Raw genomic sequence first — 14,591 nt, forward strand, 5'->3', positions numbered from 1 at the left:
AGAAATAGAAGACAGCAATGTTTGAAAAACGGCAGTTTTATACATACAGATAATTCCTTTCGCAAGGGTATACTTTCAAGTTACTTGCTAACTGCACACAATCAAAGCGAGCAGGGCTTCTTGCGCTGCTTCCCCTGCAAGAGACAGGGCGAACGCCAATGAAACCGATGGCATTAAATTACAAGTATGTAGCTGAAAATGAATTGAGAGCTTGTCGGCTGGGTCGTAGTATAGCAACCTTTCTAAAGTTGCACATCATCAGGTGCTTGAAACAAGCAATTTCCGGATTTTGATTTGGCTCATGTGGGCAGCACGGAGAGATTTAGCTGATAAATGCCATGATCTGGATTGCTGGAAGAGTGCCAGTAGAAAAAATGTGAAATAAATAGATGAGCAAGTATGGCAGCCTTAAATAGAGTTAAATAACGCGGATAGTTTGCTTCTGGGTGTAGTTTCTTGTGTTAGGGCAATATGCTGACTCATGGCCCACTGGAACATAGTATATTTAATTAACCCTGTTGCAATATTTTCAGGATCAGACTCAATAAAGATAATAAGAATTAGATTTAAATATATTTCTCTTTAATCATAATAGGCATTCTATATTCGCTGAATATTCAAGATAGAAGCAAGGAAAATGGTGAGGGTGGCTCCTTATATATACAAGGGGTGGAGTCAGGAATAGGAGTGGTAAATTATGAATACATTAAAATCCAAAGAATAAGTTAACCCCTGATATCCCATATATACATTATTTACACAATAGAGAATAAGGCATTTACATCTGACAAATCCCCCTCTAAATGCCGGTTCGCTATACAACACCAATTACATTCAGATTCAGGACAATATAATACATACAATTTAGAAGTTAAATATTTGTGCTGTTTAGAAGGTAAAGGCTTCGTTAATATGTCAGCTAATTGTTCAGAAGTATCACAATGTATTGCTTTGATGAATCCATCTTGAGATAATTGTCTCACGTGCTTAAATTTTATATCAATATGCCTGGATCTTTGTCCAATGGCATCGGATCTGGATATTTCAATGGCTGCTTTATTATCTTCATGCACAACAAAAGGTAATGTAGGTTTTTTCCAAACATCTGAGATCAAGTCATTGAACCATACAAGGTTATTTGCAGCTTTGGATAAACAAACATATTCCGCTTCTGTGGTTGAAGTGGCTACCAGTTCTTGTTTACCAGTGTACCAGTAAACTGGACAATCATTCAATAGAAAAATATAACCAGAAGTACTCTTTCTGCATGATGTATCACCAGCCCAATCTGCATCTGCATAACAGGTAATTTTTGGTTCTTTGTCATTATTAGGTTCTAATACTAAACAAAAATCTAATGTACTTTTCAGATATCTTAGAATTCTTTTGACAGCTTCCCAATGATACATGGTTGGTTTGCTAACATATCTTGACAATAAATTGAGAGGTAATGCAATATCTGGTCTGGTCCAATTAGATATATAAAGGAGTGAGCCTATAACTGATCTGTAAAATGTATTATCTTTAAATTCAGGGGAAGACTCATCAGTGTTTCTAAGGAAATCAGTTTGCATAGGAGTGTCACAGGTTTTGGCATTGTTTAAATTACATTTGTTTAGAAGTTCAATGATCTTATCTTTCTGAGTAAGTTTGAATCCCCTTCTAGTTTTGTTAATTTGCACACCAAGGTATTTATTCACTTTACCTAGAGATTTCAACGAGAAATGTTCGTTTAACTTATTTACAAAGATTTCTCTGCTCTCTTTATGTTTTCCTATATATAAAATATCATCCACATAAATTAATACAAATTCAATGTGATCATCACTCTTTTTTACAAAGAAACAGTTATCAGCAGTGGTAGCGTTGAAATCCATGGTCTTTAGTACTTTTACCAAGCAATCGTACCATCTCTTGCCAGATTGCTTTAATCCGTATAGACTCTTGTTTAATAACCAAATTTCATTCTTATTAGTGTATTGACTGTGTGGTGCTCTTACATATATTTCCTTATCTAGTTTTGCGTGTAAATACGCAGTCTGTATGTCATATTGAAATACGTCCAGATTGAGTGCAGATGCTACTACTAGAGCTGTTTTAACACTCTCTGTCCTCACCGTGGGGGAGTATGTGTCAGTATAGTCTTCTGGATATTTTTGTGCATAACCTTGTGCAACTAGTCTAGCCTTGTATAAAGTATTGCCTCCTTCTAGGTTCTTAATTTTATAAATCCACCTGGTACCTATAATTGTCTTATCCTTAGGTGCGATCGCAGGAGTGAATACATTTAATCCTTGTAAACTTTCCATCTCTTTTCTCATAGCTAGTTCCCATTTTTCTCTTTCTTCACGAGGGAGTTTTAATACTTCCTCATATGTATTAGGTGTTATTTGTTCTCCATTCATATGCATTATGTAATCTTTGTATTTACTTGGTATTTGATTTCTATTGTTTCTAATAGTTCTTTCAGGTTTGCTATGGTTATCATGCAAATATCTAGCTTCCTTTTTTGTTAATGTGTCTGTCTTTATTTTATGCTGACTATTTGTCCAAGTTTTGGTTTTGTTCTTATTTTTGTTAATGTTTTGATTTTCTATTGTCCCTTCCTCGCAAGATATCGCATCTTTGCATTTATTTGGAAATATCTCATTAAGGTGCAATTTAGACCAATTGGCCTGCTCATGGAACACAGCTGTTCTGGAGACTATAAATTTGTTATTATTATCAATGAATCTGTACCCTTTGGTTCCAGTTTCATATCCCATAAATCTTAATCTTCTGGATACGTTTTCTCCTTTTCTCCTCAACTGCTTAGGTATGTGCACATCTGCAGTGACTCCAAATATGTGCATGTGTGCTAATTTAGGTTTTCTATTGTACATCACCTCATACGGTGTCTTATTCACAATGCTGGACCAGGTTCTATTTTGAGTGTAATTTGAATAATGTAGGGCTTCTGACCAGAATTGTTTGCCTAAACCAGCATCCTCTAATGTGCATCTAATCATGGTTTGTAGTGTGGAATTCTTTCTCTCTGCAATCCCGTTTTGAAACGCAGAAAATGGATTGGACGTGAAATGTAGCATTCCCCTATCCTTTAACCATTGGGAGAATTCTTTAGACATGAATTCACATCCCCTATCTGTCATAATTTGTTTTATTCTGATATTATGTTGTGTTTCTATGCGTTTGTAGAATTCCTTAAATTTCTGAAATGTTTCATCCTTGTGCTTTAATGTGTAAACAAAACCATAGCGACTATAATCATCCACTATTGTTAGAAAGTAACGTTTTCTATAGGTAATTGATGGAGTTAATGGACCAACTAAGTCCATATGTACTAAGTCAAAAATATTGTTAGTTGATCTGTTAGATTTTTTTGGTCTGGGACTGGTTTTTAGTTTGGTGGATTTACATACTGAGCATTCCAAATAATTTTCACAATTTTTTATTTTGACACCTTCTGCGTGTTCAGTCATTTTTTGAACTACAGGAAAGCTTGCATGTCCTAACTTCCTATGTAAGATGTGAGCACACTCATCATGAATTGGTTTACCTATTTTTGGTTTCTTCTCATTGTGTGTATTTTTGTGATCATGAGGTATTTTACATTTATCATTGTCACTGTTACTAACATTTTCATCATCTGCTTCAATACAATCTTCCATATTTGAATCAATGTTATGTAACCATCTTTCTTTTGTTATCAGATAGGGTAGACCTCCTTTTATCATCACAGTGCCTATATTTGTTTTGTCCTTCTCTAAAGTTGCTTTCCCCTTAGAGAAAACTATATTGATGTCAGAATCTCTGCTTAGTTTTATAGCACTTAGTATGTTATGAGGTATTTCTGGGATTAATAATACCCCCTCTATTTTACCTAAACCAGGCAAAGTCACATTTCCTCTGCCTAATACTTGAACCTTTTCTTGATTAGCTACCTTTATCACAAACTTATCTTCTGTAAATGAAGATAATATACTTTTGTTGTTAGTGGTGTGATTGGTTGCACCAGAATCAATAAGCCAATTATTGTTCTCATTTTGTTGTGTTTTGGTGCTTTCTTGTTTGTTTAGTCCATTTAGTGACCCAGATTTTCTCTCTTTTGAATTTTCTCTACCCCCTCTACTTTCTCTGTAATTTGGTGGGCTTCTATATTTGTGTCTATCTGTGGAAGACTGTCTATAATTGTATTTGCTCCTATATTCTGGCCTATGTCTCTCCCTTGAGACTTTGGGACAGTCTCTTCTACTGTGTTCCCTGGACCCACAATTGTGGCATCTAAAGGCTTCATTATATTTTTCTTGGAAAGCTACTTTCCTAAAAGATTTGTGTTCAGTTTGATTACTGGAACGATTTTTTCTTGAATTGTCTTCTGCTATCAATTTGTTAGATAGACTTTCTATGGTTAAATATCCTAAATTAATAGTATCTAAGTGTGACATAAAGCTATCCCATGATGGATCAAGTGAATTGATAATAACACTTTTCATTGTTTGATCTGAAATCACTTCCCCCCTCAATTGCAGCTCAGCTCTTATTTTGTTTAGAGATATCAAATGCTCACTTATAGAAACCCCTGGTTTCACTCTAGAAGAAAAGAAATCCTTAGACATTCTTGTAGTTGTAGCTACGCTATCGCTGTGAAATAGATTAAACATGCATTGAATTATTTCTGACACAGTTAGGTTTGATTTGATGCTATGATACATTGCAGGAGACACGCTAGATATTATTATGAAAAACGCTCTATGATGTAAACAATCTATTTTTAAAGTCCAAGGTCTTCTTGGAGGATTAGTTATAAAGAATAATAAATTTTCTTTCATAAAGACAACCTGAAGCTGTTGATACCACTCTTGTAAATTAATGCCATCAACTCTAAGTTTTGGGAAGTCACTGGGTAAGTTCCCCACATTATTTTGTCCATTACTTACAACCTGAGGCAGTCCGTGGTCTCGCAAGTGCAGGAAATTACAGAACGGCATGGGGATGCTCGCAACGAGTCTGCGCGGTTCTCTGGCCAGTTCAAGTCTTTCGGGGCCGTTTACGTAGCTTTGCACATGCGCGTTGCTCATTTCTTCCTTGGCGTCGTCGTGGAAGGTTCTCTCCATCTCAGCTCTCTCGTTCCGCTCCTCTTCCGATGAGTCGGTCTCTGGCTCGGTTTTAGGGGTTCTGGTGGTGGCGACAGCTCTTCTCTTTCTTTCGTGTGCGTTGGCACTTGATCCGGTCTGCGGTGTAGGACGGAATCGGCATGGCTCTCTGGGCTCAGGTGTCGTCGCCTTCGAAGTCAGGATGGGAGCGTGCAGGTCTCGAGTTGTCGGTTTGATCTCTTGCTTCTTCGTTGGTGCTTTGGAAATTTTCAATCTTGGCCCAAAAGCAGCAAAAAGCGTTTTCATTGCTGACTTTACTTGAGACTTTGTTAAATCGTCTTCACTTTCTGATTCTGGTTCTTCTGAAGAGTTTGAGTCTTCTTTTTCACTTTCGTCGTCTGATAGCGTTTTTCGCGCCAGAAATTTTGAACTGAGCGTTTTGATTGGCTCTGCTTCACTCTCTTTTGAAGTTCGTTGAAACCAAGATGGCTGCCATTCAAAATTTCGCGCGGGATCACATCTTTTCTTTTTCACAACGACTTTCTCAGTAGTTATTTCACTCACAGTTTTTTGATCTTTGGGTTTTTCTTTAACGACGTTTTTCTCTCTCGCTGCTCCGTTGTTCTTCAGCATTTCTTGGAGGTTCGCGATGAGGCTTTCATCGTTCTTTTGGCTTTTTAGTATCTTCAATATCTCTGACCTGAGTTCGTTATTTTCTATTTCGATTTCTTCCTGGTCATTATTTTCATTTATCAGTTCTTCTTCTTCAGTGGTGTATTCTTCGGATTCTCTCGAAATCGCGTTAGTGGATTCGTTGATCATCTCTTGTTCAGTTTCTGTTTCCTTGCTGTAGGCCCTGGTGTTGGGCCTATCTTTCTTAGACATTTTTAATTATTTATTGAGTCAATTAACCATCCTCTGCTACCAGCTTGTTGCAATATTTTCAGGATCAGACTCAATAAAGATAATAAGAATTAGATTTAAATATATTTCTCTTTAATCATAATAGGCATTCTATATTCGCTGAATATTCAAGATAGAAGCAAGGAAAATGGTGAGGGTGGCTCCTTATATATACAAGGGGTGGAGTCAGGAATAGGAGTGGTAAATTATGAATACATTAAAATCCAAAGAATAAGTTAACCCCTGATATCCCATATATACATTATTTACACAATAGAGAATAAGGCATTTACATCTGACAAACCCAGTTGCCTGGACTCACAACACACTCATCCTAAAAGCAAACTAACCATATTTTAATTTGGCCGGACTAGTCTTGCAGGCAAACCTACTGTAGTCTTGTACTCGTATGGCAGCTTCTCTAAGAGCGCATGGAGACGGCCAGGCACGGCCCAGCGAAGGAAGGAATCGGCAAGCGCCTCTGAAGGGGCCCCCCGTCCTCAGGCTGTGACACGGACGGCGGGAGTTCTGCCCAACTACCTCAACCTACCTACCCTATCGCCCTCAGAAGGGCCGCTGCGGAGATTCCGGAGGCGAAAAGGCCACTAAGTCGCTCCCCGGTAGCCCACTCTTGCCTGACTGCAATTCCCAGAATCCCCAGCTAGCGGTAGGAAGGCTCCGACCAATGGTTGACGAGTTACTCCAAAAGACGCGACTCCTGCCCTATAGACCGGGCTTGCGCGCGGGAGGGCGGGGCTTCTTGCCCAGCGCAGAGCGGGAAGGGGCGCGTGGATCCTTTGACGTGATTCTACGGAGCGTTGCCCTTAGGCCTGCGGGACGTCCCCGCTTAGTGCCGCGCCGCGCCCGAAGCGGCTTCCGCCCAAAGAGCGCCGTTCCGTTCCAAGCCCTCAGCATCGACCGTTCCGCTTACCTCACGAAAAAAACCAATGGGAGACCTCCGCAATCCGCTGGGCGGGGCCGTCCCGTCTCCCGTCCAATGAATGGCGCTGCCGACCGCGGCTCCACGCTGGAATTCAGCAACGCCCCGAGACGTCGCGACAGGCTAATCGAGGCCGTCTGTCGTGCGCAGAGGCGGGACTCCTCCGCGACAGCCAATCGGCGCGGCCGCTCCGCCGGGGCGTCTCCTCCGCGGCCTGTGGGCGGCGCAATCCCCGGCGGGCCCAGGAAGTCGCCGCAGGAGAAGGCGGCGGCGGCGGCGGCGCGGCCGGTCGGCCAGGTGGGAGGCTGCCGGCTCGCCATGAGCGGCCTACGGGAGAGCGCGGCGGAGGCGCCGGCCTGGAAGCTGGCCCTTCTGGAGCGGAAGCGGGCCAAGCTGGCGGCCGGCATGGGTCTGGAGCGCGGCCGGGGCTCCGCTCCGCGGCCAGGCCAGGGCTCGGGGGCGGTGGTGGCCGAGAGCCTGGGCCCGCTGCGGGAGAACCCCTTCATGCGCCTGGAGAGCGAGCGGCGGCGGCGGCGGCGGCGGGGCGCCTGCGAGCTCCTGGGGCCGGCTCCCACCCCCTCGCCGCCCGCCGAGTCCCCGGCCCTGGCGCAGCTGCTGCAGCTCTACGGGGCCATGCCCGGCATCCGCACCATCCGCGCAGACAACATCCTCATCATCGAGTCGAGCGACCCGGCGGAGCCCCCCGGCCGCCAGAGCCCCCTGCGCGACCTGCTCGCCCGCCGCGGCCCTCCCGTCACCGAGATCCGCGCGGCCCAAGTCGTCGTCTACGAGCCCGAAGCGCCGCCGCTCGCCGCCGGCCCCGATTCCGGTCTGGTCAGCCGGCTGCTGCAGAAGTTCGACCGCGCGGCCCCAGGGAAAGGGCGGGGGGGCGACGGCCCTGCCCTGCCGGGGACTCGGCCACCCGCCACCCGCCCGCCCGGCGCTCAGGGCGGCGGCGGCGTTTTCTTGCAGAGGATCGGCTCCAACTCCTTCGTGGTGAATCCGCGGGGACACCGCCCCGACATCGCGGCTGCCTCTGCGCTCAGTAACGGGCGTGCGAAGGAGGAGGAGGAGGAGGAGGTGGGCGCTCCCCCTCCGCCTCCTCCCAACAGTCCCGGGCGGCGCCGGCCGGCAGCCAGCTCCAAAGCCGTGCCATCCTCCCGGAGCCCCGCGCTTTCGTCTCCGCCAGCAGCTGAGGCGGGGAAGCCAAAGTCCGAGGCTGCTGCCGCCCTTGAGACCTCGCCACAGCCGCCCCCACCGTCCAGTGCCACGCCGACCGGCCCAGCCTCAGACGGTCGTCCCCGGCCCGGCCCGTTCTTCAGCTCCAGCTGCTCCTTTGAGATCCGCCCAGCCCCGAAGCCCGATCTCGCCGCCATCCCTGCTCACGACCTCCAGGCGCGCGCCTTGGCCAGCCTGCGGCTCCATTCCCGCAACTCCTTCCTCTTTGTGCCCCATCGGAAAGAGGCGCCGCCTGACCCCCCTCAGCCCGCAGAGGCCCTTCCCGCTGCCCCTGAGGAGACGTCGGCTGTGCCCGTGACTTACATAGATGAGGACTTGGTAGCAGCCATGCCGCCCTTGAAAGTCTTGAGCCCCAGGCTGGAGGGTTTCCATGTGCCTCCAGAAGGTGCCTTGGCTCTGGAGACGGAAGCCCCTGCTTTGCCCACCTACAGGCCCCTCTCCACTGGCTCCGTTACTCGCACCTTCACCGTAGTGCCCAAAAGGAAGCCCCCCACGGCCGGCCTGGAGCCCTTCAGCAGAGCTTGGCTGCAGGAGGAGGAGGAGGAGGAAGAGGACAAATGCCAAAGGGAAGCCCAGATGGGAGCCCCCCTGCAGGAATCGGGTCGTGTCAAAAAACGCTACCCCACCGTCAATGAGATCGAAGTGATCGGCGGCTACCTTTCTCTCAATAAGTCCTGCATGAGCAAATCGGGTATTCGGCGCAAAAAGGTAACCAGTTGACACCTGTGCTGACCAGTCCTCTTTCTGTTACGCTTCTTAATTTTTGCAGAGTGCGGAGATGAGCAGGACCTGACCCAAGAGAGCTGGGCCACTGTTGTGCAACTACCGTAGGGCCTCTCAATCTCTCAGGGTCTTTGAGGGGCTTTAGAACAGTGGATTAAGCTGCCTGCAAGTGCCCAGGGAGCATAATGTGCCACTGTTCCCTCTCAGTAGCTCATGGTATAAATAGGCCAGACTTTAATGAGGGTGCAGAGCTAGCTGTGTGAAATAGCAAACAAGGACTTGGAAAGGTTTTGCATGCTTGATTTCATCCATCCATTGTGGATTATTAGGAAGGGACTCTTCTTGTTCTGGGGTGCTTCGGTCCTGTGCTGTGATTTAGTGGTAATGGATCCTATCCAAAGCAGCATTGTTTTATGTTTAGAAAGTTTAAAAAAAAACTGTACTGTGCTTTTATTGGAGGATAAAAGTCTCTTGGAGAAAGAGTTATAACACACATACAGATCAGGATGGGGGACAGGATTCAAAGCTCAAGATGACACAGTAAAGAGATCTGCCATTACTGCAGGGCACATATGGCTTCCTCTCTTTTCACACATTTGTTCTGCAAGATCACAACTGCTTAGAAACTGATGGGAGAGACCGGCCAATTGCTTTAGGACTCTTTAACCAGCAACCCAGGCCAGTGCTAGGCTGGGGTCACTTTTCAAACCCATTCATGGCCAACCAAGCAGAGCCTGTTTCCTTCTGATTCATGCAGTTGGCTTACCATTGCTACAGATTCCTTTAACAGGGTGTGGCAGACGCAGGGTGGGAAAGTGAGGTAAAAGTGATCAAATTATTATGCAATATCAAGGGTCAGGCTGGAGGAGGTGAAGAGATGGTAATTATTTATGTATACATTTCCTTGCAGCTCAAGTTTCCTTTGAGACATTGCTGCCCTGTTTCTTAGCTGGCAAAGTCTCTCTTTTTTTGTACAAAAGTTTTTTTTTTTTCCCTAGTGCCACCTTTTTAAGGACTAGTGCCAATTTTTCTTTGTCCTTCAACTGGTTGCCTATTGCGCTCCCCCTCCCTTTTCAGCTGTGTGGAAGGGCTTCCCCCTGTCCTGCTCACCAAAGGGAAACCTTCCCCCCCACACCCAAAAAAAGAGCTTTTGTGCTGCTTCTGTTCAGCTCCTGCAAGGCTCTTGTCCGTTCCTGGCTCTACTCCTGGGAGCTCAGGTTGCTGTCAACAAAGAAAACAGCAGCAGCATTGATAAGAGGGTCCTTCTGGAAGAAGAAGTGCCGAATATGGCCTGATGCTGTTCCTGTCAGAATAAAACATTCCTGGAAATTACTTTATGTCCACAGGATAGCTGTTGGCTAGAAAATAGCCTGCCAACTTCATTCAAGGAGGACTAGTTTCAAAGAACTGCAGTTAGTTCTTGGTGATTAAGCTTGCCCTTCTTCCTGGAGTTCAAGTAGCCATTGTAGTTCTTTGCAAGAGCTCTGTGAACGAGGTGAAGGTGAAAGAGAGGGGCCGCCCAGAGTCCTCCCAGACTGAGGATGTGCTTGGACCCCAGACCCCTCACTCCCGGTCAACTATCTTGATCTCCAGGCCACCCTGGTGCAAGGCGCTTTAAAGTAAAACTTGGTGGGCTGGAAGTTGGCCAGTCAAAACAGTTTTTAACTTGCTTGCTGTTCAGTTTTAATCAATATTTACAGTATCTTCCCTTTTGGGAGATACTTTCTGAGTTAGAAAATGTGTGTGTGTATGTGTGTGAGAAAACATGCCTAAAGTGTCTGAAACTTGGATCTTCCCAGTGGCACCTGATCCTGCTCTGCTTGCAGGATCCTTCAGGGTGTTGATTACAGGCTGAAAGGCAATCACTTTAAGGGCCTTCTTTCTTGCACAGAGACATTCTGGCATTTTGGCCCAGTGTTTGTTTGCATTTGATTGCAAAATGATGATCCAGGGAGAGATAAATAAGGAAACTCCTGGAAGTAGCGGTGAGAACCAAGGGAACTTCTGCACTGATGATGACAAAACAGTTTTCCATTAGACGCTGCAGATGCTACACAAACTGAAAAACTTTTTGTATGAATCGATTTCACAAGCTTTAAGCTCTTGTACCAAGACTGTTTTCATAAAGTTCTAGTTGTTTCGTGAAAACTCTGTAAATGGGGCGGCCAGGCATTTGGCCATTGCCACAAGGACCTCAGGCTGCAGTTTGTAATGTATTTTCCATAGCTGGAGGACCAGACTTTTGCTTTTTTTCTTTTCAGTGCTTGAAATTGGATTAAAAGGTTAAATGGGTATAAGTGAGCATTGTAGTCTTAGCTTCTCTGTCCATGTTTATAGTTACTTTATTTTAAAGTAGCTGCTTTAATGAAGACTCTTACTAGCGACCGTGAAGATGATGTGAGGTTCTAAAATGGAGCAAAAGTTATACGTAGAGTTTGGCCTAGTGGTTAAGGCACCTGGCTAGAAAGCAGGAAACCCTGAGTTTTGAGTCCTGCCCATGCATGACAGCCATTTGGGTGACTTTGGGCCAGCCCAACCCACCTCACGGGGTTATTGTTGTGGAGAAAATAGGAGGAGGAAAGTAACGTGTTGGATATGCTCACTGCTTTGAATTCTTTGTAAAAATAATAAAGGTGGGATATCAATAAATATGGCAAGGTGGCCTATGAATCTGCTGTATCCTCTTGGGAAACTTCCTGAAGCATTCAAAAGTGCCTCTGTCTGCCTGATGATTCCCACCAAAAAGTGAGGCTTCACCTGACTTGTCACCTGTTGAAATAGGTGGCTATAGGAACCAAATAAAAGTACTGAAGGATTCCAGCTGGAATAAGCTAGAAATTTACCTCACTGAAACTTGAGGTAGAATTGCAAAGCAGCTTCTTACTATTCCTTCAGATGAAAATATCTTTCAATGAGACCAGCTTGCAAACCATGTTTGAATATCCATCTGAGAGCTCCTTAGTGGAAGAGGAGGAGGAGGAGGAGGAGGAGGAGGAAGAAGAGGAGGAGGAAGAATACGCCACAGAAGTAGATGAGAAGCCTGCCTTTCTCATTCCTCATCCAAACAGTACTGTCAACTCAAACCCAGTCAACTCAGGTAAGTCTCTATTTCAAAACCTTTTGGGTTGAAGCTATGGCAGATCCCCAATCATGACGTCACCTTTGGAACGGGAGTTGGGCGAGGCAATGATAGTATTATCTGGTACTTTCCACATTCAGGATTGGAGTGGATATTAAGCACCTGCAGTTAAAACTGCAGCATCCCCAGTAAGATAGAAGAAAACCAATTCAGGAGGTTGAAACGTTAAACTTCCATGTCCTTCTTGATGTCCAGTAGAGACTTTCCAGCCTCAGGGATTCCTCAGGGATCTCTGATCATGACATCCCATCTTAGTCTTCCCCTTATGCTTCTACTGACTCTGGGCGCTCATCTTTTTTTGCTAGGTTTGTCAGGTTACACTCCAAAGCACTCCCTAGGCTTCAACAAGTGGCAGGAGCACCAGCACCAGCAGCTGCCTTCAAGCATCGGAGCCCTTCCACAGGAGACGGACCAGCAGGTCATGGTAAGACTTGGGCAGGCGTGTTTTGGCTTTTTGCCTGCAACCTTGGGGGTGGGGTGGGGAAGCTTCTTAATGTACGAACAAAATAAACTTGTCTGCAATAAAGCAGAGGTAGTAGGCAAAGTTCTGTGTTTGCAGCAGTTCAGAGGAAAGCTGGTGCTACAGGTTAAGATTTAACATCAGCGTCATTCCAGTTTTGAATGGCTGCCCTTTCTAGCAAATGGGGCACAGTGCTCTGCTTTGTTGCGTTTCCCTTCTCTGGAAAAAAAGCAGCAAGGCAGCTATCTTTTGTCTCCTCACAGCTCACCCCTTCCGAAAAAAGCCACCTGTCTGACTTCAGTAACGAACCTGCCCTCTACTTCTGAGCGCCGCTGAAGAAAGAGATTCTTGGCACCTTTGCCCCACCAGGTACCTGGAGAGTCAAAAGTGGCACGCGAAGCCAAACTTCTCTTCCCTCCTCAGGTACTGAGATGCCCCACAGGGCCTCACGTTCAAATGCACCTCTTGTTTCGGCAGCTTGGGTTTTTTTACCTGCAGCTTTCCTGTTCTGAGAAAAAAGGTGGCCAGATGCTGAACGCGCCAAATGCTCAGACTGCTGTTGAGCCACTAGGCTGAGCTGCTCCCTCCAGCCAGATGTGCGCAAGAAGGCTCGGCGATGAACTGGTGCCGAACAAACAAGCAAGCAAGCTGTAATCTAATGGAAAATATTGTCTCGGAACTCACCTTGGGGAAATCATGCTCCGAACACTTAGAAGCGGCCATTGAGTTTTTCAGCTGGGCAAATGACAAATACTGTTGCCTTTAACAGACTAACTGTACTAGTGGACTCTGTTACTTTAAACAAAATTCCAGTTCCCAAAAGGGCTAATGGTAAATATGCACCCTAATCTGATGCTTGCATTTCTGTGACCAAATTGTGCAGAAGCTCATGCATTGTGCAGCAGTCTCTTAGATGCATCTTGTGGCAACTGGAATCGTGTAGAAAGTTGGCAATTTGTGATCCTTAAGTCTTTTTTGAGCCTCACACATTTTCCTTGCCAGATCCAAAACGTTGGTAACCAAGGTTTTAAGAGTTCCTGTGTCTGAATGAAGCTGTAGGTCAGGTGGCCAATCCTTCACTTGCGGTGCCACTAAGTGCTGCTTCACTGCTGGGGGTTCCTCCCCTGCTCAGCTCTTAGAGCCCAGTTTTTCAGCACTGACTCAGCTCAAGTCTGAATCTTGGGAGAAGGGATGGAGACCCCCGGCTCTCTGATCCTTCCTCTCCAAAATACAATGATAACCTTTTGCTGTCCTATTTTCCAGAAAGCAGCTGGTCTGATCATCTGAAGGAGGATTATTCTGATTAATTGGCTAGCACTGCACTCAGGTTGTGGAAACCAGAGTAAAACACTGTCATTAGCATTTCAGTAACACTCCAGGCAAGAGCAGAATGTTTATGTACGGGGCTCAGCCACAAGTAGCCGCCTGTGAAAGGACCAAGTTTTAAACCTCCTGGAGAGTAGGTGTGTGTCTTCTTTCTGTTTAGTATCTTAAATCAAAACAAGCTAATTGACTCTTGTATATTTTGCACTTAATTGTTTATTAATGGAGGAAGCTGGGGTTTTGATATTACACTCCACTGGATCTAGCTGGAGAAATGAAACCGCTGTACATGTTCCTCTTCCGCCTTTCAAGCACTTTGGGCTTCCCAGGTTCATTAAACCACACAAGTGATTTCTTCATCATTATTGTTGAGTGATTTATTTCGCTATTTTGTGCAACTGCTATATCCGCGTGTCAGTGGTGAAATCTGAACCGGTTTATTACCGGTTCTCTGGCTGCACACGTGCAGTGCTCACCACGCACCAAATGCAAGGTGCGCGTGTGCGCAGTGCACACCAAAAAGGCATGCGGTAAGTAGAACAGCGTGTCGGGAGTGATCAGCTGTGGCATGCAAGCTTTTTTTTTTACTTTTAAAAGCATTGCTTTTAAAAGAAAAAAAAAGCCTCTGACGATCAGGCAACTCAGCTGGGATCGTCAGAGCCAGGTCACATCACAGCCAATGCCATGTCTGTATGTTGCATCAGTTAAATGTAGCACCAATTTCCCTTAGAGCTCAGGGTTGCCTCAAACCGAGATGGGCGGCAAATAAAT

At 45.6% G+C, this 14,591-nt stretch overlaps 1 protein-coding gene across 1 annotated transcript; it reads left to right on the top strand.

Moving 5' to 3' along the window:
* Window positions 1-7,239: 7,239 nt before the first annotated feature.
* TPRN (taperin) lies at window positions 7,240-14,182 on the top strand. Its single transcript, XM_070955827.1, has 4 exons — window positions 7,240-8,883; window positions 11,794-11,995; window positions 12,343-12,461; window positions 12,761-14,182. The coding sequence occupies exons 1-4, from the start codon at window positions 7,255-7,257 to the stop codon at window positions 12,821-12,823; spliced, it is 2,013 nt and encodes a 670-aa protein (XP_070811928.1). The 5' UTR covers window positions 7,240-7,254; the 3' UTR covers window positions 12,824-14,182.
* Window positions 14,183-14,591: the final 409 nt, after the last annotated feature.

Source organism: Pituophis catenifer, unplaced genomic scaffold (assembly GCF_029215685.1).
Source record: "Pituophis catenifer annectens isolate HBS135680 unplaced genomic scaffold, rPitCat1.0.hap2 SCAF_17, whole genome shotgun sequence".
NCBI classification, from domain to species: Eukaryota; Metazoa; Chordata; class Lepidosauria; order Squamata; family Colubridae; genus Pituophis; species Pituophis catenifer.

Excerpts from the sequence above, each read along its gene's own strand:
- TPRN (XM_070955827.1), top strand. The coding sequence starts at position 7,255 with ATGAGCGGCCTACGGGAGAGCGCGGCGGAGGCGCCGGCCTGGAAGCTG. Across the intron at positions 8,884-11,793 it reads CGGGTATTCGGCGCAAAAAG|ATGAAAATATCTTTCAATGA; the intron begins GTAACCAGTTGA and ends CTATTCCTTCAG. Across the intron at positions 11,996-12,342 it reads CTCAAACCCAGTCAACTCAG|GTTTGTCAGGTTACACTCCA; the intron begins GTAAGTCTCTAT and ends TTTTTTTGCTAG.